The sequence below is a fragment of the Corvus hawaiiensis genome, chromosome 1 (genome assembly GCF_020740725.1).
Source record: "Corvus hawaiiensis isolate bCorHaw1 chromosome 1, bCorHaw1.pri.cur, whole genome shotgun sequence".
Lineage (NCBI taxonomy): Eukaryota > Metazoa > Chordata > Aves > Passeriformes > Corvidae > Corvus > Corvus hawaiiensis.
In genome coordinates this window covers 7,668,682-7,690,896 of record NC_063213.1, presented here as the reverse complement: position 1 = coordinate 7,690,896, position 22,215 = coordinate 7,668,682, and the positions used below count along the sequence as shown (strand labels likewise).

Genomic DNA, 22,215 nt, shown 5'->3' with positions numbered 1-22,215 from the left:
CTTCGTCATCAGCTTGCTGTGTGCTGTCTCTTCTGGGCCTCAGAACTTGAGTGTTGCTGATGTATCTGTCAACATCACGGGGAAAATAATTTTGTTTCATTTAAAAAATCTCTGTCTACTTGTGACACAATGTACACCTGTCTCTGTAGTCGTTTTTTTTCTGACAAATGGGCAGGGATCTTAAGCATAAGAGCATATGAAAGTGTGGAAAAGGGAGGGAAGTTGCTGAAGTCCAATGGTCTGTCTGTCTTTCCCAGGTCAGTTCTGGTTTAGAGTGTTACCAAAATTGATCATAATGTTACAGGTGTCCTGATTCAGTTGAACATCAGGTTTTTTCTTGCCGCATACAACTTCAATTGCAAACAGCAAATGTGCTTTCAAAGATTAAAGTGTTTGAATGGTCAAATACTTGGTATTATCTGAGAAGTACTACACAGACTGTTTAATTTCCTTCTAATGTCACTCAGGAAACTTTCATCTAATTATTTTGCATCCTTGACACCTACTTTCCAGTGTAAATGGCTTTTCTCCAGAATCATGTCAGATCTTCTTTGGAGTCACTGCTTGTCTCTCTCAGGTAAGAAGTGAACCATATTTCAGTCTACTCCAATGTGCATTACATGTGTGGTGCTTTGCTTTTTTAAGGAGAGATACCAGTTCTTCTGTTGTACTATGACTTTTTTTTGTCTTTGTTTTCTCTGTCTCTGTGCAGGTTAAAAATTACTCTTCAGTGGTTTTTCTTGTTGTATGTCTTTGTCATCCTTTTTTCTCTCTTTCATGCTAATTTGGTATTTAAAAGTGATAGGTAATACATTAGCCAGCCTTGTAAATGGTATGTTGTGGATTACTAACATTCTTCCAGCTGTAGACAGCTGGGTGCACAGAACTAAAAGGCTTTTCTACCTTCCTTTTAGGTTTCATCTGAAGACCGAAGTACGCTGTGGGCTTTGATTACTTTTTATGGAGGGAATTGCCAGCTGAGCCTCAATAAGAAGTGTACTCATTTGATTGTGCCTGAGCCAAAGGGGGTAAGAGTTTTTTACATATACAATTCTTCTTGTAGTTCTCATTTGGCTTCAAACAGTCAAAAATTTTCCATCTCCCTGAAGTTAGAATTCTTAAGACTGTTCATTAACAACTAAATTCAGCAAAATTACGCATTGCAGCTATTCAGTTTTGTCTTGGGGTGACTTTGACAAGTTTGTAGTTATTTTCTGCATGGCTTTAAGCCTGATTAATTCAAAAGATGTCCAGTTTCACGCTGGTATTTGAATTCCTGTTTGAATAAAGAATTTTATTATTTTTCTTGTTTGTCTTAGCCCAATTTTTATATGTCACAGTCATTAGTGATTGTGATTTATAAATCCACAGACACAGAATCAGTGAAGAAAAATGAAGGACCAAATTGAAAAATGGAAGAATAAAACATGGGCTGGCATTGGGAGAAGAGAAGGTGTGACTATGGGAGATGAATGCTTTTCCTTCTTTAATATATAGGAAACTTTGTAGGGCTGGGTTCTTTTTGGTGAATATGTGTGCGTGTTGATTTTGACTTTTTCTTTTTATTAAGTGCTTGATCCTTCTTCTGTGGACTATTTAGAAGGGTGTCAAGCACCATTCTAGTTGTCCCTTTCATCGCAATAAAATATAATGCTTGGATAAAGCTTTATTACCTAAAATTTTGTTTGTAAGAGGCAATGAAATACATTAAGAATCATAACTTTAATAACTTACTTAAAAGCTTAAATAATAAGCTTTTTAGAACAAAGGATATTGTCTTTAGCTTGCCAGTCAAGAAACTTAACAAGGTATTAGCATTTCCTGTCTGTAGGGTACAAATATTTTAATGCACATAGTCATTGAATGGGAACAATTTTATGGGATGATTACTTTTTGCTTCCAGTCCTGCTGCTCTGATACACTACAGGGGAACCTGCAGCAGTTTGTAACGAGAACAATTCTGTCACTAGGAAACCTTACTTGATTGCTCTGACTAGACACAGGATGATAAAACAAGATTGTTAATAATTCTCACCAGAAAGAAAGAATAAAAACTCGTGTTGGCAAATAAACTTGGTTTCATCTCCAATCTTTTATTATGTATGAATGACAGTTTCATTGTAGGAAATAACTCCAGAGAATCACTCTGAATGTGCCTGTTGTTAATTTATGTTGTTTGACATAAAAGAAAATACCAGCTCAATCACTTTTAAATATTAGATACTGAAATAAGTTTCAAATTTTTGAAAGAAAGTTTTTTTTCTGTACTGTTTTGATGTATGTGAGGGGTTTCCATCAAAGAGGATATTCCAACAAATAGAACACTGTTTAGATTCTAATAGATTCTGTGTCTAATCTATTTATTAGTAAAGGAAATGGTGAAGCTTTCAGATTTAAGCTGTATTCCTGCTGAAATGCTTTTTTTTCAGTGATCACCTTTTAAAAATTTGTCTCTGCTTTATTATGAAATTCTGACTTTTTCCCCAAATGCTTTTCCATAGTGGGGCTGGGTTTTTTTACTTTTTTTTTTTAATAGGGGACAAAACATAAACTGTATTTAGACTTGCCTTAATGTCCACCTAAAATCACCTGAATTTTAGTACTGACTGTGATGTTCCTCGCTGCTGGATTGCAATCTTGGTGATTGGGTTAGAGAAGAATTTTGCAAGTGAAGACATTTGTCTTCTGCAGTTGTGTCTCTGAGTCCTTAATATTGTAAATGTGGAGAATCTGGGGTTTTTTGTTTTAATCTTGGAACTTGTGGTTCTGCACAGTAGTGTGGAGTGTGTCCTGTTGGATCTGGGCAAGATCACTCCGGTATTGGACAGCCTCTTGTGATCTTCTTCTCCATGCTCTAGTCTTGATCTCAAAGAGCTTATTTGCAATTTTTTTGTCTTTAAATAATTTTTTTTCCCCCCCAGGAAAAATATGAATGTGCTTATAAACGGGACAGCATTAAAATTGTGACCCCAGACTGGGTACTGGATTCTATAGCTGATAAGAGTAAAAAAGAAGAGACTCCTTATCATCCTCGTTTAATTATATACGAGGAGGAAGAAGAGGAGGAAGAGGAAGAGGAGGAAGAAGCAGAAAATGAAGAACAAGATTCACAAAATGAGGCTAGTACTGATGAAAAATTATCAAGCCCAGCATCTTCTCGAGAAGGATCTCCTTTGGGTGATCAAGCTTTTTCACCAAAATCTACTACTGCTGATAAGGCAAAAGGGGAACTGATGTTCGATGATTCTTCCGATTCCTCTCCAGAAAAGCAAGAAAGGAATTTGAATTGGACACCAGCTGAAGTCCCACAGGCATCTGCAGCAAAGCGTAGGTTGCCTCAAGGGAAAGACTCCGGGTTGATTAATTTGTGTGCCAATGTCCCACCAGTGCCAGGTAACATTTTGCCTCCTGATATGAGAGGCAACCTCATGGCTTCAGTACAAGGTGCCCAAAGTTCTGACCGCCAGGAAGTGATGGCCACGTGGAGTCCAACCGTGCGGACGTTAAGGAATATTACTAATAGTGCTGATATTCAGCAGATTAATAGACCATCAAATGTAGCACATGTAAGTGTTGGATTTTTAATTTATAAGCTATTGGACTTTTTCTTAAGAACTATCGTGTCCAAGAACTTCAGTTTCCTTTTACTGTTCTTAAAATACCCAAAGTTAAAATGTCCCCTTGTTACTTAGAATTGTGGCCAAATTCATATTTTCCCCGTAATAAGTAACTTAATTTCTAGCAGGTTCACAGAAGTAAGAATGCATTTAGAAAAAATGTTTAGAAGAGTAAAGCTATGTATAACTATACCATGGTTTAGATTTTCAGTAAGGACTTCTTGGTAAGAGAGGGAAAAAAAGCATTAATTTAGAATTATTTTGCTACTTCAGGAAACCTGATTTCCTATCCTTCAAGCTTCTCAGACAGTGCAAGGAATTATTTATGCTATAAACACATAAAACTGTGAAATTGATTGTTCCCACAGTAGGTTCAGTTCTATACTGCATTGTTCTGCTGGGCATCACTAGGCTGTTATATAGTATACACATTATTATGGAGAAGTCCAAACTTACACTTTCTTATGCCACTTGTGTAGTTGAAATAATTGCAGCTCTTGTGTTGAATGTTTTTCTACAAGAAGATAAAAAGCAAGTGAGCATGCTGCATCTGCAGCATTGAAATTCTTAGATGTTTGTGGCAAGGGAGCATGAGAACCTAACTGGTAAATGTTAGACATATCTTTTATGTGAATAATTGCACTGGTGCCTTTCTTTGGATGTTCATCTGATGGTAAAACTTTGGAAGGTACCTGAATAGTATAGAGACTTCCAGCCAGTACTTAAACACAGAATGTGGTGCCACTCAAAAATGTTGGTTCTGTGCTATTCATGTGACATCTAAATATGGAATGGAAATACAGGCTTTATTTTAAATCTGAGTCTTAGATTCCTCTTCTCAGTGCCTTCTCAGTGTTTGAGGGCTGAGACTTCTGGGCAAGGCCTGAGCAGAACTGCCAACCTTTTGCTCGGTTGGCCAGCATGGGTAAGTTGGCCACCACATGGTCTCCAGCCCAGTCACTGTGCTGTCAAATAGACATCAGTGGTGTCCCTGTGGAAGTATTTCTCTGTCAGTAGTATTTGCAGAGCTACAGGGCACTTGGTGGTCGTGTGCTTTGGCTTGTCTCTGTTCACCCAAAGTCTGCTGGAGTAGGGGCTGGGCTGTGGTGTCCAAGGGCTGTACCAGGTACTGTCTCAGGCTGCTGTGCCAGCTCCAGCATGGGCAGAAAGGCTTTGCATCTTAGAATTGTGAATCTGCTTCCTAGAGGGAGGAATACCAGTACTACTTTTCTCTCTATAACTTCTCTTTTACTTTGTGCCCGGAATGATGAGTGCAAGTCTTGGTGAACGTTGTTGGCAAGTTAGTGTCTAGTTTGAACCTCAGATTTCTGCTGAGTGGCAAGATCTGTCATCATCAGGTGTTTGCAGATACATTGTTACTTTCTGAATATAGCCGTAGAATACTTTAGAAAGTTTTATCCCTTTATTTTGAAATACATGTCCTGAAGCTTCTGTAGTTTTGGCTTTTGGTACTTGTTGTGGAGAGTAGCTCCTCATACCGAACCCCAGAAACATTTTTGTGTGTGTTATTTTTAGTTGTTGAGTGTTTCTACTGTGGTGCTGCTGAGACATGAGTGATGGATAATCGTGGTGCATTGATAATCGTGGTTGCACGTGTGCGATACCAACCACATCAGAATTATTTAGATGACACCTGAGATGTTTTGATGTGCATTGTGAAAACACTTGAGCCACCTCTGATGGAGAGTTGATGGATGTCTGGTTGAGAGGATACAGTTAATTGGCTTTGTGCTCTAGTGGTGGGCTTTGGTTCCTCTCTCACACATGCACATCGTTGAAGGTGACGCTTTTGAAGGAAACAAGCTTTTCAGGATTCATCAAAGCTGATTTCACGTTTAAAAGGCTTTATGAATGGCAAGTCTAGAATTTCCTATTGCTCCTCATTTCTAATACGTAGTTTATATTAAAATATTTTCATAAATATGTAGAACTCGTCCTAATCTATTAGAACTTTGCCTAATTTTCCCTTTTCTGATGCTTAAAAATTCACTTCCTAACTTGTGTCTGCTTAGTGTAAAATGATTTTTCTAACAGTGAGTTACACTTCTAAAAATAAAATTAAATTCCGGATTACTTCAGCACTCTATATAAACCTAAAATCTAGTATTCTTAAGTAGGGAGGTTAGGTTGTTTTGGTTTTTTTTCCCAAAAAACCCTTAGTGCTCAGCAGATCAATGTTTTTCTTTGTTTTTTGGAATTGAGATTAAAAAACAAGATATATATTCCTGAATTGATTCAAAAGAGAACAAGATTCCCGTGTTTCAAACAGCACTAATTAATGAAGGCATCATTAGCAATTTTTAAGTGAAAATAAGTCTATAGAACTAAGCTCTGAATTTAGTGGGCCAATGGGATTTTAAAATTAATATTGCAGTTGATCGATGTAATTATTAATATAGTGTTAATAGTCATAATGCTGTTGGAGAAATTATTAATAATACAGGGATGGGCTTTAATCTTAAATTCTACTACAATGTGCATTGCCGTTTATTAGGAGCCACATGCAGCTCCACACATCTCTTTGTGTAAGTCCTGTCTTTTCATTTTGCTATTAAGCAGTTAAAGATTTTTGTTTAGCTCACAAGGTATTTAGGCATAGGGTTCTTTACTTCTAGGAATTGTATTTTCCCAGTAGTTCTTTAAATTTTTTTAAAACTAAATTACAACCAAAAGGTCACAAAAATAATCTTTGTTTTCTAGATATTACAATCACTTTCAGCACCTACAAAAAGTTTAGAACAACAAGTAAATCATAGCCAACAGGGACATCCAAATGTGGTGCTGTTTAGTCAAGTGAAACTAACACCAGAGACACATTTATTGCAGCAGTCACATCAAGCACAGCAGCAACAGCACCATCCTCTTTTACACCTTCAACCTCAGCAACTTATGCAGCTCCAGCAGCAACAACCCCAGATCTCCCAGCAGTCTTTCCAACAGCAGCAGCCTCACCAGTTTCCCCAGCAGCAGCAGCAGCAGCAAGTCCATCAGCAGCACCAGTTCTCCCAGCAGCAGCTCCAGTTCCCGCAGCAGCCACTCCATGCGCAGCAGCAGCTGCACCGCCCTCCGCAGCCGCTCCAGTTCCAGCAGCAGCATGTGTTGCAACAGCAGCTGCAACAGCTGCAGCAGCAACAGCAGCAGCTGCAACAGCTGCAGCAGCAGAACCTGCAACAGCAACAGCTGCAACAGCAACAGCTGCAACAGCAGCAGCTGCAACATCAGCAGCAGCACTTACAGCGACTGCACCAACAGCATCAGCAACAGCAAATGCAGAATCAGGCAGCGCAGCACTTAACTCAGACACCTCAAGCACTACAGCTTCCAGTTGCAGCCCAGCAGCCACAACACCACCAGCAGCAACAGCAGCAACTGCAGCAGCAGCCGCTTTTTGGGCATGATCCAGCAGTGGAGAGTTAGTAATTATTCCCTTCTGATCCGGGAAAAAAGTAGCTAATGGCATGACATGGGGTAGAATATCAAAAAGTAATGGTGTGTTTACAGGATGGGATTGTAAGAAATACCACTCCTGGCTCAGAACTGGTTTTACTGATTTTTAAGGCAAATGCTTAAATAATAACTAAGGATGATCCAGCAATCTGAAAAACATGAGAGTGCTGAGAACATTCTCTTTTCAAATACACACTTGATACCACAAGTACACAACCTATACATTCAGGACAGTGTAAATACATAGCATAATTGTTTTAAATTTTTTTTTCTTTGGAAGAGGGGGAGGGGGAAGCTTTCAAAGAGTGTAAGAACAGGAAGGACAGCTACAACTTTGGAAATACTAGTAAATTAATGAAGATATCAGAAAGTTGTCACACCTTGCTTTGAATTGTGTCTGTACTAGTTTTGGCTATTCATAGCTGATCTTTGTAGAAGAGGAAGTTGTATTATGTGTTCCTTTTGGTGACCCTTCTTTTTGTCCCTTTAGCCCCTCTTCATTCAGGAAAAAAAACTGCCCATAACAAAATCAAACTCTGGGCTGAGCTGTGCCTTAAAGGCCTTCAGCTTTGAAATTTTGGATCCTACTTTTTCCAAGGAAGTACATTTAGGAAGTTTATAACCTGGTAATAGGAAGAAGTCAGTGTAGCAAGTGTGTTCTGAGATGAACTCTTCAGACATTTAAGTATTTGTTTGTTCTTTATGTGCCAAACTATTTCAGTTCCAGAAGAGTATTTCCTACTGGGCTGTGTCTTTGCAATTGCTGATTACCCAGAACAGATGTCTGACAAGCAGCTCTTAGCGACCTGGAAACGGGTAAGATTCTGCTGTATTTCTAAAAAACTGTAACATAATTTCATAGTCCCTACATTCTAAAAGAAAACATTGGAAGTACTTCAGCACTGTTCACTTTTCTATGGGCATCCTTTTGTGTGATTCTACTGTTACAACCTAAAAAAAATTATTCAACTGCTGCTGACCAGAAAAAGTAATAAAAATACTTAAGTTGTGCAGCCTGGTTGAATTAAATGTTCAGTCAGAACATGAGCTAAATAAGTTGCAGCCTTAACTATTTCCCAGTTATTTATGCTTTTAATCAGGCAGCTGTAGTACAGCAAATGTAATAAAGCATCGCTGTCTATCTTTAACTTGATTGTATAAAAGCATTCTTTTTTGCATATAATTTTGGCATTTAGTAGCCTGTGAGGTATCCACCTGAGTGAATAAGATTGAAGAATAGAGTGTTTCTATTTTTTTGCCAACTTCTATTTTTCAGAGAAATCTGATTGTATCCTTTCCTAAATAAGAGGACTTTGATGTTCTTCAGAAACTTCTGATGGATTTTATAGTTGAATTTTCCCTACAATTTTGCATAATCAAGTAAGCTGTTGACATTTTTAACAGCACTTGTGTTTATTGCTGAGATAGAATTGAATAGTTCATGAAAAATTGTTTAATAGTTATACTACAAGAAATAAAAAACATGAGAAGGGTTATTTTTATTTCTGTATCTTTATTTTGTTTTTTTCCCATTTATTCTAAAGAATAGACTTTTTGTTCAATGAAAAGCTCCATATTTAATTTCGGTTTTTGTTTTCAAAATTGTTCTTAAGCTAGATAACAAACCTGGTTTTGGGGGGTAACTCTTCAGTGAAGCGATGCTAATGGTGGCAGTGTCCTAAAGGGTGGACTTTCATTTCAGATTTTTTTGTTTCTTAATGTAGTGTAAAAATTGTTACATACTAGAAGTTCTGGGTTTGCTCTCTTGCCAGGTCATCCAAGCACATGGTGGGACAGTGGACCCTACCCTCACAAGCAGATGTACTCACCTTCTCTGTGAAAGCCAAGTCAGTAACATGTATGCTCAGGTAAGCCAGCTGGGAACCTGTACTGGTACATGCTTTCATTTTATCAGTGGAAAGGCAGGGCTTTGCATTGTGCACTTCATGCTTAGATAGAAAATACAAAGTTTCTTATGTGGTTTTTTATGATTTGTGGTTTTTTTGGGGTACGAACTTTCGTAGTGTGTGTAGTAGACTTGTTCCAGAGAGCACTAAGGAAGATGCTATGAGAAGGAAGAGTCTAAAAAGTAGAGAAAAACAATTAAAATCTAAGCTTTGATTTGTAGAAAAAGTAAAAAAAAAAGAAAAAATTAAAATAATAGAACTAATATATAAATAAAATAACATGAACATGTATTTTGGGTTCTAAAAGCTGTTTGTGCCTGTATTCCTAGGCTTTAAGAGAAAGGAAGAGATGTATTACAGCACATTGGCTGAATGCAATCTTGAAGAAGAAGAAAATGGTCCCACCTCATCGAGCCCTTCATTTTCCAGTGGCATTTCCACCAGGAGGAAAGCCATGCTCTCAGCATGTAAGAAGAAAAAGCTTACTTTGAAAGAATGCTTGCTTCACTGCTTGCTTCTTTACATGAGCAGTATTAAAACAGAGCTAGAAAATGCTTACTCAGAGCAAAACACGTTTCTTTTGCCTTGGAAGAAAAGCTTCTGTTAAGGTGCTGTGTTGATCTGGTGCTGCTGCTAGGTGTTTCTCAGTGCTTTGCAAGTGTTCCTGAGTTCAGAGTAGTGAGGAGTAACACCTGCCTTTGTGAGTTACTCTCTCAGACACTGAGGGGGCAAAGATTGCACGACTTACACGTAGCAAGGTATCAGCAATCCAGGCTGCACAGTTTTATGTTGCAGAGCAACAGCACATCTAACAGTATGTGCTTCCTTTACCATAACCCAATATTCTGAGAGGATTTTTGAGGGTTTTTCTAAGTCAGTGCTTAGCAAATACCTAAAAAAGAAGCCTGTGCTACTAATCAGAGGATAGGAGGTCACAGTTCCGTTGCCTGTGCAATGAGGAGCTGTGTGGAAGTGGAATTTTATTGGGTTGAAAAATCTTCGTTTTTTCAAAGGCATCTTGGAATGCACTATGCTGTATAAACCGAGATGCCAAAGTATGTCTTGGCATTGGATTTCTTTGTGCTGGATTCAGACATATGGGATGATGGCCTTGCTAATAGCCTATCCTGACTGACAGAAAAAGAAGTACAGATTTGGGAAAATCAGAGTGTAACAGCATGCATGTGAACTCAGTGGTTAGTAGTAAATGTAATATGTAATGTAATAAACACTTTCAAACAAAATTACTGTTGCCTTTTCCTAAAGAAAAGGAGAGAATGGCAAAAATGAAAACCTGTCAAGATTAAAGATAATAATGGGAGATGTAGAGTTACAGTTCACCACCTGTGATCAGCTGGCACAGTTTATTTGGCTTCATGGCAGAGTAGAACACAGTTTTCAGATACTTAGAGTAGAGCAAGTAAGTGTAAGCATTTTTTTTTGTGCTTCTATATAAATAGCAGCAGAAGGAAGAGGGGAGATCTGAGAGAAGCAAATTAGCTCTGAGCTCTTTCATAATAAAACTGTGGTCTCTGTAAATAAGAAAAAGAAGAATGAAATATTACCAGAAGAATGAAAATGATTCTTCCTGAGTCAGAGCTACTGCTAGAAACTTGAAATTTTTATGTATAAACAAATCACTTTTAAATTGTACTGTTTGTATCCTACAAGCCATGCTTTAATTAAATGCTTATACACCATGCTGTGCATTTCATTGTAATGTAAAAAGTTAGTCATGGAAAAATATTTTCCATGGGGGTGTTTTGTAAGTGCTACCAGTGTTCAGTTATTTATAACTGTGTCTTTCTGTCTGCAGATAATCTCTGTGACAGGATTTGTTGATAGTGACAGAGATGACCTCAAGCTCATGGCCTACCTAGCAGGTGCCAAATACACGGGCTATCTGTGTCGCAGCAATACAGTTCTCATCTGTAAAGAGTAAGTGCTTTACTCCATAGTCCTTGCTTTCTCAGCAGCCTCTTGGCAGGTCGTGCCTCTGAATGTGAGGTGCTACGTATGGTTCATTATAAAAGTTTTAATTTTAATTAATTCTGCACTTCCGTAGCAATAAACTTAATGATACTTTTTATTGAACTAAATTACAGTGCATATTACATGGTAAATTTGGCCTTCTGAAGACAGGCAAAAGAAAAGTAATTTCCAATGTTGCTATTTTGTCTTAAGTGATGGTGACTCTTAGATCATCCATAAATAAAATACCTTTTTTTAAGTAGTTGTTCTAAAATGTTGGAGGAGGGAGAATTTAAATCCAGGTCTAAAGATTCTGTTTGCAGCAGAAATTCTTCTCTGACTGACTGATTCTGACACGTAGAACAAAAGCATTTTTCAGAGTATCTCCTCTGTCAGAGTTTAAACAAGTAATACACCAGTAAAGAAATAGTGGTATTCTAGGTTTATTATCAGAAATCGCTAGTTTACTGATTTCTTTGCAATACATATTATTTTTATTCTTCTCTGCCCACCAAGGGCCAGCGGGTTGAAGTACGAGAAAGCCAAGGAGTGGCGGATCCCGTGTGTGAACGCGCAGTGGCTCTGTGACATCCTGCTGGGCAACTTCGAGGCGCTGCGGCAGATCCAGCACAGCCGCTACACGGTGTTCAACCTCCAGGACCCGCTCTCCCCCAGCCAGCACCTCGTGCTAAACCTGCTGGGTAAGAGTTTCGCTCACAAAGTCTTCTGTTCTGCAGCATTTTTGTGTGCCTGTTTAATCAGTAGGAGCGTGTCTCCTCAGGTATAAACAACCTGGCAATGGTGTCATTTTTGTTCTGTCCTCCATTCCCTAGATGCTTGGAGAGTCCCGTTAAAGGTGTCACCAGAACTTCTAATGGTATGTTGAATTACTGTATAGATACAGCTATTTTGGTAAGATCACTCCTTGCCTTTGCTGAAGCTCCTGGTTGTACTTTCTGCTAATGTTCTATTTTATTTTGAGGAATCTGAGAAAGAATCTTTTGCAGAATTAAGGAATTTTAGTGGAATGAAGTTGCTGTTGACACACCTTGGGTTAGGTGTTTCACTCTTCAATTTCAACATCAGACCTTTACAAAGGGCTTAGTACTTTTTAAGTCAGTACCTCATACTCTGTAGATGAGACCACGTAAGGGTTTTTAAGACAGAACACGCAAAATCAGTAATAATATTGACTGAATTTTAAGTAGGATACATAATGTAAATTAAGGGTGGAATTTCTTTATATTGTTTCTCTGATATATACTAAGAACTCAAACCATGGGCATATGTGCCATGTATTTTAGGATTTAAAAATATACCATGCATTAAAAAGTGTAGTTGATAACCCTGAAATATCAGCGGAAATGAACAATGAAAAATTGTACCTTGAAAAAATACAAGAGAAGTAAATTTTTGTCATGCAGAGTTTCTGTGAACCATGCAAAGCATGAGATAGTTTTCCACATATTCAGAATAAGCTGCAGTTTCCATGTCAGCTCTTACACCTATCTCATGTTTTTTGTATTGTAAATTTTCTTCCCATTTCAGATTTATACTTGATAATTTTTCACAGTATATCTTGATGTAGGTAAATCCCAGTTTCGGTTGATGAACTTCCAGTTCATTTGTACTACAGGTGACTCTCAGATAACATTTTATATTATAGAAAAACTTCTTGCCACACCTCTTGTGTTCTGGATCAGTTGCATCTCAGTCACTTTGTAAACTGTTCAGAAAAGAGGTGCTTAGTAACTCACAAAACTTAATTTGTACTAATGTTTTAGATGGGGATTCAGGGCACTGTTGCTTGAATACCCCTCAGCTTTAGAAATAAGCACTACTTTATTCCGAACCATAAGTTTGAAACATTCTTCTTACAGATCCCTGTGGTATTGTTTTGTGGGCCTGTAGGAAACTTTTAGAAACATTTTAGAAACATTTAGAAAACTAAATGCTTTGAAAAATGTGTGGTCTTCATATTTTCCTGAAGAAGGAAAATATCTGCTGTTGAAAAATAGAAAATTCTTTGAGAAGATTCAGTATATGCAATATTGGTATTTAAAATAGCTTTTAACTAACTCAGTTTTGGGTTTGTTACCACTGCCGTTTGCATCCACACTGCAGTTGAGCTGATCATAAAAATGGACACATGCCTTCTTTGTGTGGGTCAGTCACACCGGGTTTTTGTCCATGTTTTGTCTTGTGTAGCAAATGGAGACCCCAGCGGTCAGATGGGTAATTTAGTACCTTCCCTTCTGTATTTTTATGGGGACCCTTCTTGCACATGTGAAGTGGGAATTTTGTAACTTAGACTGAAAGGGGCTTCTGGAGACAATCTGGTCCAGCTGCCCTCTGGGTGCCTACACAGGAATGTGGTTTGGTAATAGAAAATGCTGGGCACGTGGAAGTGTCAGGGAAGACAAGGTGCTTCACTGCCTTCACAAGTATGTCTTGGGATTCGGGGTCCTCTTCTGAGGACAGCTGTCTTGTCAGATGCTCTTGATGCCATCTACTCCTTGCCTTTTCATAGTTGAAATGTCCATCAAAATGTGAATGCGTGCACTTTTCTTTCCAGCTGCTCATACTATGGGCTGTCTAGCATAAAAATGCCTGTTCCTGAGAGCAGGGAACAGACCCCTGTGGCTTATTCCTCCCAAAGGAACATTCTCACAGCAAGGCTGGAACAATGCTGCCTGTCTTTCATGTGCTTCTGGCATTCTTCATTGAATTTCAGGTGTCGATTTGAAGGTTAAAAAGGAATAGATGTTACACACTCCTGAAACTGAGAGCTGTGGTTTCAGGTTACTCAGACCAAGGAGAGCCTAAAAGCTACATTTAACCACCCCTGGGCACATGCTCTAGAGGCTGATCTGGTACTGGGGAGGTGGGACTATCTATCCAGCTTCTGTTTATGTAGTTAAGGAACTTGAGTTTAAAACAGTATTTTCTGGGACATTACCATTCCATGATGCTTAGCACCAGGAAGAATATTGTAGTCTTCATGTACTTAACAAATGAACAGACTTTTCAGTTTCTTTCTCATTTCATTCATTGACTTTTCCATTGATAATTATCAGTGGATAAAGGAAAAAATGTCCCACAGTATTTTATTTGGTGAACACTTAATATAAGTTTGTGGAGAAGCTTTGGCTGATGCTCAGCTTTGCTCTTGGGTTTGTTGTGTAAGCAGTAGGTGCCCCATGACTTCAGCAGCATGTCATTTTCATTTGTGTTTAATTCAGGTTAGAAGTTGGTTTCCCTGCTTGATTCAGATCTAAACATGTAACTGGTCTGATTTCAGGGTGTGAGGTTGCCTTTGAAACCAAAGCAAAATGAATCCAGTCTTCAGCCGTCTTCCAAAAGAGCAAGGTAAGAGCAGCGAGCAGTCAGTGCCCATAGTCCTTAACTGACTGTTCCTCAGAAGTGTCAGCTGCCCGTCAGCCTGCACCATCCTGTGCCCTGCTCACTGAAATAGCTGTCAGTGGGTTTTGAGTGTTGCCAGTTACACAGTTGGCAGGAATAAAACAGTAACTACAAGAGTGAAGTAGTAAGAGAGTTGGGAGAGTGCAGAAAGAAGAGAATATGTCATGTTCTCAGCATGGTGATTTTTTTCTTCAGAGTTCTGCCTAATTCTTGTTCATCTGGGTCATTCCATTGGTAAAACTTGCAAAAGTGTGTATGTCTAATTTCAAAATTAAATTACACAGCCTTGAGCGCAAACATCACATTCTGCTGTATTTCCTGTATTTTGTAGGATTGAAGACCTGCCACCACCTACTAAAAAACTCACCCCTGAGCTGACACCAATGGTGCTCTTCACAGGATTTGAACCTATGCAAGTGCAACAGTACATTAAGGTGACTTTCAGGCTTATCTCTTGTGAACTGCATTCAAACATCTGACAACTTTTTTATTGATACTGAATTTTTGCTAAGACTTGATTAGCATATATCCAACATATAAAAACCCATATTGACACTGAACCGTGCTGTAAATCAAATCTCTCCTGATGGGAGAGTGTTTTGAAGTACTTGCCAGGAGTTCAAGAGACAAACTGAGACTTTCCTGGAGTTTCACTGCTGCCAGATAGTTGTTTATTAAGTCTTATCAGAGAAACAGAGTCACCAGCGTGACCCAGGCGTAACACAGAGCAGAGAATGCGGGAGAAAAGTCCTATTATCAAGATTTACACAGCCTTTTAAAGATAATTTAACCAATGGTTACTAAAAACATACATTGTTTTCACTTTCCTACCAATTATTCAATAACACGGCCAGGAACTGCGGAATTTTTTGTCCAGTCATCCCAAATTACTTTTACTGCAGAATATGGAGTAGTAGAAGAAGAAGAAGAAGGTTTGGAGAACAACAACAATCCTTCATTTTGATGTTTTTTGCTCTTATCTATGTACTACGAAGAGAAGCCCAAAACCTCTAAATTTTTCACCCTGTGACAATCTTACATAGTAGTCTTATCACCTGATTCACACCATTGTATTTTCTAATTCTTGTCTGATAGCTGGTAGTTTTTTCCAAGGTTGGAGGTCAAAACAGTGTTGTTCAGGGGGGTAAAATCCCTTCAAAACAGGCAGAGGGATATTCTCAGCACTCTGGGTTCCTACACATACATACTGGCCATGACATTAGAGTAGGTTTATGTGAAATGAATTTTATTTGGTAGCTGTTCTCCTTTAGTTAACTACTTTATAATACTGTGCTCCTTGCTTTTTCTTTCTGTAGGACTGCTTTAAAAAGCAAGAAAGCCCTTTCCCCATTTGTTTTTAAATCAGCAAATTTCATGACCAAGTTTAGGTGAGAAAAATAGTGATGGTTGTACTGGATAAGACCCAAGATTCTTCTATTGGAGTTGCTATCTGTAGTGCCAAATGCTTCAAAGAAAGCTGATGACAAAGCTTATGGCAGGTGTGAGATAAGTTCCTATGGAGGTTTTGTTCTGTTCCCTGATAAAGCTGTACTAAAACTTAACTAAAAATAATTTATGACATTCGGATAATGAGAAGTAAATAAGGTCTAATTTGAGTTCACTACATTTCTTACAAATATGCACTTCGGTGTGCTCAAAAATACATAATATTTTCTTTATTACACTTATACTTGTTTTTAAAGTGGTTCAACTTCAGAGGTTTTTTTTTCCCCTTGCCATGTATGCATTTGAAGCTTGATATTAAATATTTTGGTACATAAAATGTTTTTCAGTGTATCCCATAAAGGTCCAGTGTGAACTTCTCATCTTCTGTCACGTTGGTACCCGGTTAATTATATAGAGAATCTGTCTTGGTAACAGCTGTGGCTCACAAGTAAAAAAACATTCAACTTCAGCCTCAAAGCTTGTGAAATTGAATGGAAACCTGTCAGCACTGATGCTGTCAAAACTGCAGAGTTTGGATACCTAACTGGGGCTGGATACTTCTCATCTTCTTGAGATGGAGGGGTGATCTTTGTACCTCTATGCCGAAAGCGTTTCTTCCACATCAGAGTGGAAATCTTGCGTGATCTGCCCTCACAGGTGGAAGTGTTTGAGGTGAACATAGAAACAGCAGCCTTTGCCTTGCAGAGGGGTACAATGTACTGTTCACAGGGTGTTTACACATACCAGGAAGGAAGTAAATAGTGGAGAGGTTCAGTGTCATTGAATAATACTTTCATGGGTCATCTTGATGCAAACCATCAGAGCATGGTAAAGAAGAGCTATAAACACTGTCCATGTGTGTCCTACGTGTTCATCATTATCAGAGCAGTAGAGTGCACAGGGCTGCCGATTCCTCTTAGGCCTTCTAACCCACCCCTTAGGCTTTCTTGCTTAGAGACTCCCAAGGATTCATGTCATAAAATCACCCTAGTCTGTTAAATATTCACGCTTATAGATATTGGTGTGGGTTTTATTTATTTGTGCAAAATGTTTGTCTTAATCAGAAGTCCAGGGTGCATAGTTACTAAAGCTGTCCAAGTATTTTTTCATTCTAGAAATTTTTTTGAGGGGAGCACTCTTTAGCACCTGTGGTAATCTGATCTGCCTCACCAGCTAATTCATTGTGTTATTCATTCCTTCAGATAATGAGTGGTTTAATTGATAAGATAGCAACTGTGAGGAGCTAGTTTAAACCAAGGAGAAGGGAATAGTTGCTCAGTATCATCAAAAATGCATGTGGAATATGTGTTTTTCATGAGATACTTTTCTCTTTAAAGAAAAGCCTAGCAAAATCAAGTTTGCTGTAGCTACAGTGTGTACTGCACCTTCCCTAGAAAAGACCAAAATTATTATATACTCTTATTATTGCTTAATTAAAATTTAATATCCCATTTCACTGAAAAAAAAATGTAATTTGTATCTTACAGTTAGTTCCTTGCTTAAAAAAAGCACAACCCAAAATCAAAAAACTGCAGAAGCAGGGAATACTTTTCAATCTTGCCAGGTGATATTTATGTCTGGAAATACTTGGATTTTCACTGGTTGTAAATTCTGTCAGAATTAATCCTTAGTAAAGGAATGACTGTAATACAGAAATCTATATTTATTATTTCATTAGTAGCTTAGTTTTATTTGATGGTGATGTTATGATAGTTAGTTTCTTTTTTTCCTCCATTTTTTTAACAACTATTCCATTGTGATTTGTGTTTTGTCCAACTTCCAGAAACTGTATATCCTTGGAGGTGAAGTAGCAGACTCTGCCCAGAAATGTACCCATCTAATTGCCAGTAAAGTGACCCGAACTGTCAAGTTCCTGACAGCAATTTCTGTAGTCAAGCACATAGTAACTCCAGAGTGGTTAGAAGAGTGTTTCAAATGCCAGAAATTTGTTGGTAAGTTAAATTAGTATCAATTCCTATGGTAAAATAAATGTTCATTGACAAGCATATTTAAATATACTTTGTTGTTTTGTCTTCTGTTTTCAGTGTTTCTTACCAATTTTCTAAAGAGTTCAGCTTTTGAAAGCAGAAATTTTAGTTCTACAGCAAGTCTATCGTTGTTCACACCTCGTAAAGAATAATTTGCTAAGTTTTTAAATAATGATATTAGCAGCTAGTTTGTATTCCACTTGAGTTAGAAGGTTGTGTTAGTATGGTTAAGCAAAGCTGTCACAAGAATTATGTGGGGTTTTTTTTTAAAAATCAAGTTCTCTTTCAGCAGAACATTTTGTTTCATTTAGTTTTCATTTGTTTTAATACAGTTTCTTCCCCTTAAATGAAAGAAAAGCATGCTTTAAAAGTTTGCTTTAGGGTGATTAAATGACTGGATGTTGTTAAGTATTGTATTTTTTTCTTGTGTAGCCATTTTGTAGATTTTTACCTGTGGCTGCATTATTTTTTAATTCACCCTTTCTGAAAGGGTGATTATTTGGTTTATTATTATTTTGTGCTTTTTATAGAATTTATTTGTAAGAAGAAAATGTATAACATCGCTGGCTAACCACCATAAAGACTTGAATCTATGGATAATTAACTAATAAACCAGCAAACATTTTTATAAATCCTAAGAATGCAATTTGTTTACTTCAGCATCAGTGAACTGAGAAATTGATTCATTTGAAAACTCTTAGAAGATGAAGAAAGTTGGGGCACTAAGGATGGCTGTTGTGATCTAGTACTGGAAGTGTTCGCTTACTGAAATTAGGTTGATTTGTAGCTAATGGGCTGGCTCCAGTTTTGTACCTGCTACAATGATGGAAAATATGGCAATTGTTTACAAAAATTGTCTTAATTGTTTCTTTTGCCTTTTGGAAGAGTATTTACTCTGTCTCTTGCAAGTTGTCAGAATTGTCCTTGGAAAGACCAATTTTTTCTCTGTATAATTTTTTTGTTTTGGTCTTTAGACTTAGGGGTATTGGATTTAGAAATGTGTTTGACATAGCTTTTGTGGAAAGGTAAAGACTGAAATTCCATCCCTAATAAAAAATGAAAAATTGGCTGAGTAACAGGACAAGTGAAACAGATGGAAAGTTCTTTCTGTTAAGACGGTGTGAGGACTTGAAGACATTTTCTGGGCTCCCTTAAGTGGTCATAATAATTTTACTTTAAACTTAATCCTCCTTCTTGATCATTCTGATCCTTTGTTTGCAGAGAATCAAATAAAAATTTGCAAGTTTCTCCAATAAGTTAGAAAAAGGGACTTGATAGAACAGTGATGTTGCTAGGTATGCAAGTTGTAAAACATAGTTTAATTCTGCAAGTAATTTGGGGTCATCACTGTAAGAAGCCTAATGGAAGGGGATATTGTAATCATGTTAAATTATAGTAGGTGTTTGCCATTCAGAGCCACTCTACCACCAAGATGTTCTGCTCAGATTCCACCCTGGGTCCTGTGGATGTTTGTGTTTTGTGTGCCACATCATCAGTCTTTCTTTTTCAGATGAGCAGAACTTTGTGCTCAGAGATGCTGAAGCTGAGGTGCTTTTCTGCTTTAGTTTAGAGGAGTCTCTAAAGAGAGCACAAGTAGCTCCACTGTTCAAGGTATGCAGTTTAACACAGCATTTAAACACTTGGAGTTTTTCAACCTGATTTTTTCAGCATTGGGACCACAGGTTTTATAGCTGAAAGCAGTAGAGGAGACTGGTATATAACATGAAACATTTGTTATAAATTTTCTTTCTGACTTTATGGCTATTTCCTGCTTAAGCATCACTGGGGGTGGATGTAAGCCCTCTGAATGACTGGATCCTGTAGATGTTAACAAAACACATTTAATGTATTTATTCCCTGCCAAAATTTAGAACACCGTTGTTACTTGTAAAAAGCCACTTACAGAGGGGACTTTCTTTTCTTTCTTTTCTCTTTTCTTTTTTGCACCAGCCTCATAGTCAGAGCACTTGCCCATAAAAATGGGAGTCTGAGAGTGAGTTTGCCCTTCAGCCTCAGGGAGTTGTAGTATGATTCTCCTTGGAGACTGCACTTTCCACCAGGCTGTTTGCTAGGATGGTGCAAGATGTTTTCGTGCCTCTGGTTAAAATTACATTACAGTGCAGAGAGGTATCTGGAGATGTGAGTTGCTAAAGATTCTTCAGCCTAACTGAATTACAGACTGTTTATTGAGGTAAACCACCTAAAACAGGTATTTCTTCAACCTGTAATGAGTAAGAATCTATGTCTTCTGTTATGTCTAAATGCTACATTTTGCTCTCCGTTTTGCAGACCAAATAGCAAGGTGTTTTCTGGTTTTCTATTCCTAGCTGATTAACAGAGATAATCTACTTTGTGATCCGATCACCTATCTCAGTCAAGTAGTAGAATAATTTTTGTCAGGAAGTAATAAATTGGCTGTTAATTAAAAGATGAAAGTTCTTTTGTAACACTTGAGATGTCGCTGTGCTCAAAGAAACAAGGAGCTTACGTGTTTTACCAAGCTGCAGTTGTTATTTTACAGCTGTGGAAATAGGCACACCTGAACTGTTCAAATTTATCAGAATTGTGGATTTGCCCCTCCGGGGGAAACATCAGCAGTAATTAAGGACAACTCATCAACTGATGAATCTGTGTCCATAAACCCGACCCCAGCTTGCAAAGCCTGCCCTGTTGTATAAAAGAAGTGTCACATGACATTAAAACTTCATGTGTTGCAGAAATCAGTTAACAAAATAATGTTTTTTCTTCTTTTTCCTTTTCTCTTTTTAGGGAAAATATTTTTACATTACACCTGGAATTTGTCCCAGTCTTTCCACCATGAAAGCTATTGTGGAGTGTGCAGGAGGAAAAGTATTATCTAAACAACCTTCTTTTCGAAAACTCATGGAGCATAAGCAGAATAAAGTGTGTTGAGTGTTGCTTTCTAAAATTTATTGATAATACCTTACCATGTTCTTCTGAGCTTACCATTAGTTTCTTTCCTTTAGAGTTTGCCAGAGATAATCTTGATTTCCTGTGAAAATGACCTTCATTTATGTCGAGAATATTTCGCACGAGGCATAGGTACGTATAACCTTTATTGTCATTTCAACAGTATAGCTGTTACTTTGATTTTTTTTCCTTATTTTACAATTATTATTATACAAATACAGAGATCATTTGAAGCTTTCAGATAATAGAGGGACACATGGACTATCCTGCAAACCACGGAGAAATTTGAAACAGCTGCTTGCTGGACATTTTTAATAGTTATTTTATAGGCAGGTCATCATAAATTTTTGGAAGGTTAGGCTGGACCTTGGGGTTTTAGTCCTGTTTAGGCAAAGTTCCTGTGTTCTGTGATTTAAGCCCAAAAGGCAGCTCAATACCACACCCTGGCTCCTGCCACCACAACACTGGAGGGGAAGAGAATTAGAAAAAAAGTAAACCTCATGGGTTGAGATAGAAGACTTTAATAACTGAAATAAGATAATATACTGTTAATACTAATGACAGTAGCAACAACATGCTTAATAATGAAAATTGTAATAATAGTAATGAAAGAGAGAGGAGTAAAACCCAAGAGATACAAATGATGCGTAACACAATTGCTCACTACCCCCTGGCCAGTGCCCAGCCCATCCCTGAGCAGTGAGCAGTGGCTCCCAGCCAGTTGCTCTCTGTTGATATACTGGGCATGGTGTTCTGTGGTGTGGAATATCGCTCTGGCCAGTTGGGGTCAGCTGTCCTGGCCATGCCCCTTCCTGGCTCCTTGTGCACTTGTTTGATGGCAGAGCACGGGAAGCTGAGAAGTCCTTGACTTAGGGTAAGCACTGCTTAACAACAGCTAAAGCATCAGTGTGCTATCAACAATATCCTCATCCTAAATGCAAAACACAGCCCTGTACCAGCTACTAAGAAATGAACTGTATCCATATTGAAACCAGGGCACCATCTCAGTATTCATCAAGTGAGTTGGGGTTTTTCACTTTAGGTATTTTTACTTTAGTGTAACGCCCCAATAGGTGCTAATTATTAACAGGAGTAGGAATGGACAAGTGTGGTCTGTGCAGTGTCAGGTGTAAGGGCTGATTGTAGGGCCCTGGTAGTGGTGGGGTGACACCCCTGCACATCCTTGCATGAAGGCCACAAAGGTCCAGAACAGCCCCTCCTGACACCTGCAGAATGAGGCAGAATTTCTGTGTAGGGTGTGAACTGTATGAATTTTGATATTTCCAGATGTCCACAATGCTGAGTTTGTCCTGACTGGAGTACTTACTCAAACACTGGATTATGAATCATATCCTTTTGTGTAAAGACATTCTGCTGCTTAGGGGGAGTATGGTTTACTAAAAGTTTTTCTTAGTTAGGAACTAATTAATTGTAGTTTTTTAGGTTATGTAATGTTTACTTGAT

General features: G+C 38.0%; 1 protein-coding gene across 1 annotated transcript in view; it reads left to right on the top strand.

Annotated features, from left to right (window-relative positions):
• The window catches only part of PAXIP1 (PAX interacting protein 1), a 32,758-nt gene that overhangs the window by 9,406 nt on the left and 1,137 nt on the right, over positions 1-22,215 (top strand). The window contains exons 4-20 of the mRNA XM_048324636.1: positions 514-577; positions 915-1,028; positions 2,922-3,566; positions 6,339-7,050; positions 7,807-7,901; positions 8,858-8,953; positions 9,322-9,459; positions 10,809-10,930; positions 11,480-11,664; positions 11,797-11,840; positions 14,265-14,332; positions 14,718-14,820; positions 17,616-17,784; positions 19,331-19,431; positions 20,590-20,724; positions 20,808-20,883; positions 22,039-22,100. Of these exons, the coding sequence (XP_048180593.1) occupies positions 514-577; positions 915-1,028; positions 2,922-3,566; positions 6,339-7,050; positions 7,807-7,901; positions 8,858-8,953; positions 9,322-9,459; positions 10,809-10,930; positions 11,480-11,664; positions 11,797-11,840; positions 14,265-14,332; positions 14,718-14,820; positions 17,616-17,784; positions 19,331-19,431; positions 20,590-20,724; positions 20,808-20,883; positions 22,039-22,100 (2,929 nt within the window). The remainder of the gene's footprint in view (positions 1-513; positions 578-914; positions 1,029-2,921; positions 3,567-6,338; positions 7,051-7,806; positions 7,902-8,857; positions 8,954-9,321; positions 9,460-10,808; positions 10,931-11,479; positions 11,665-11,796; positions 11,841-14,264; positions 14,333-14,717; positions 14,821-17,615; positions 17,785-19,330; positions 19,432-20,589; positions 20,725-20,807; positions 20,884-22,038; positions 22,101-22,215) is intronic.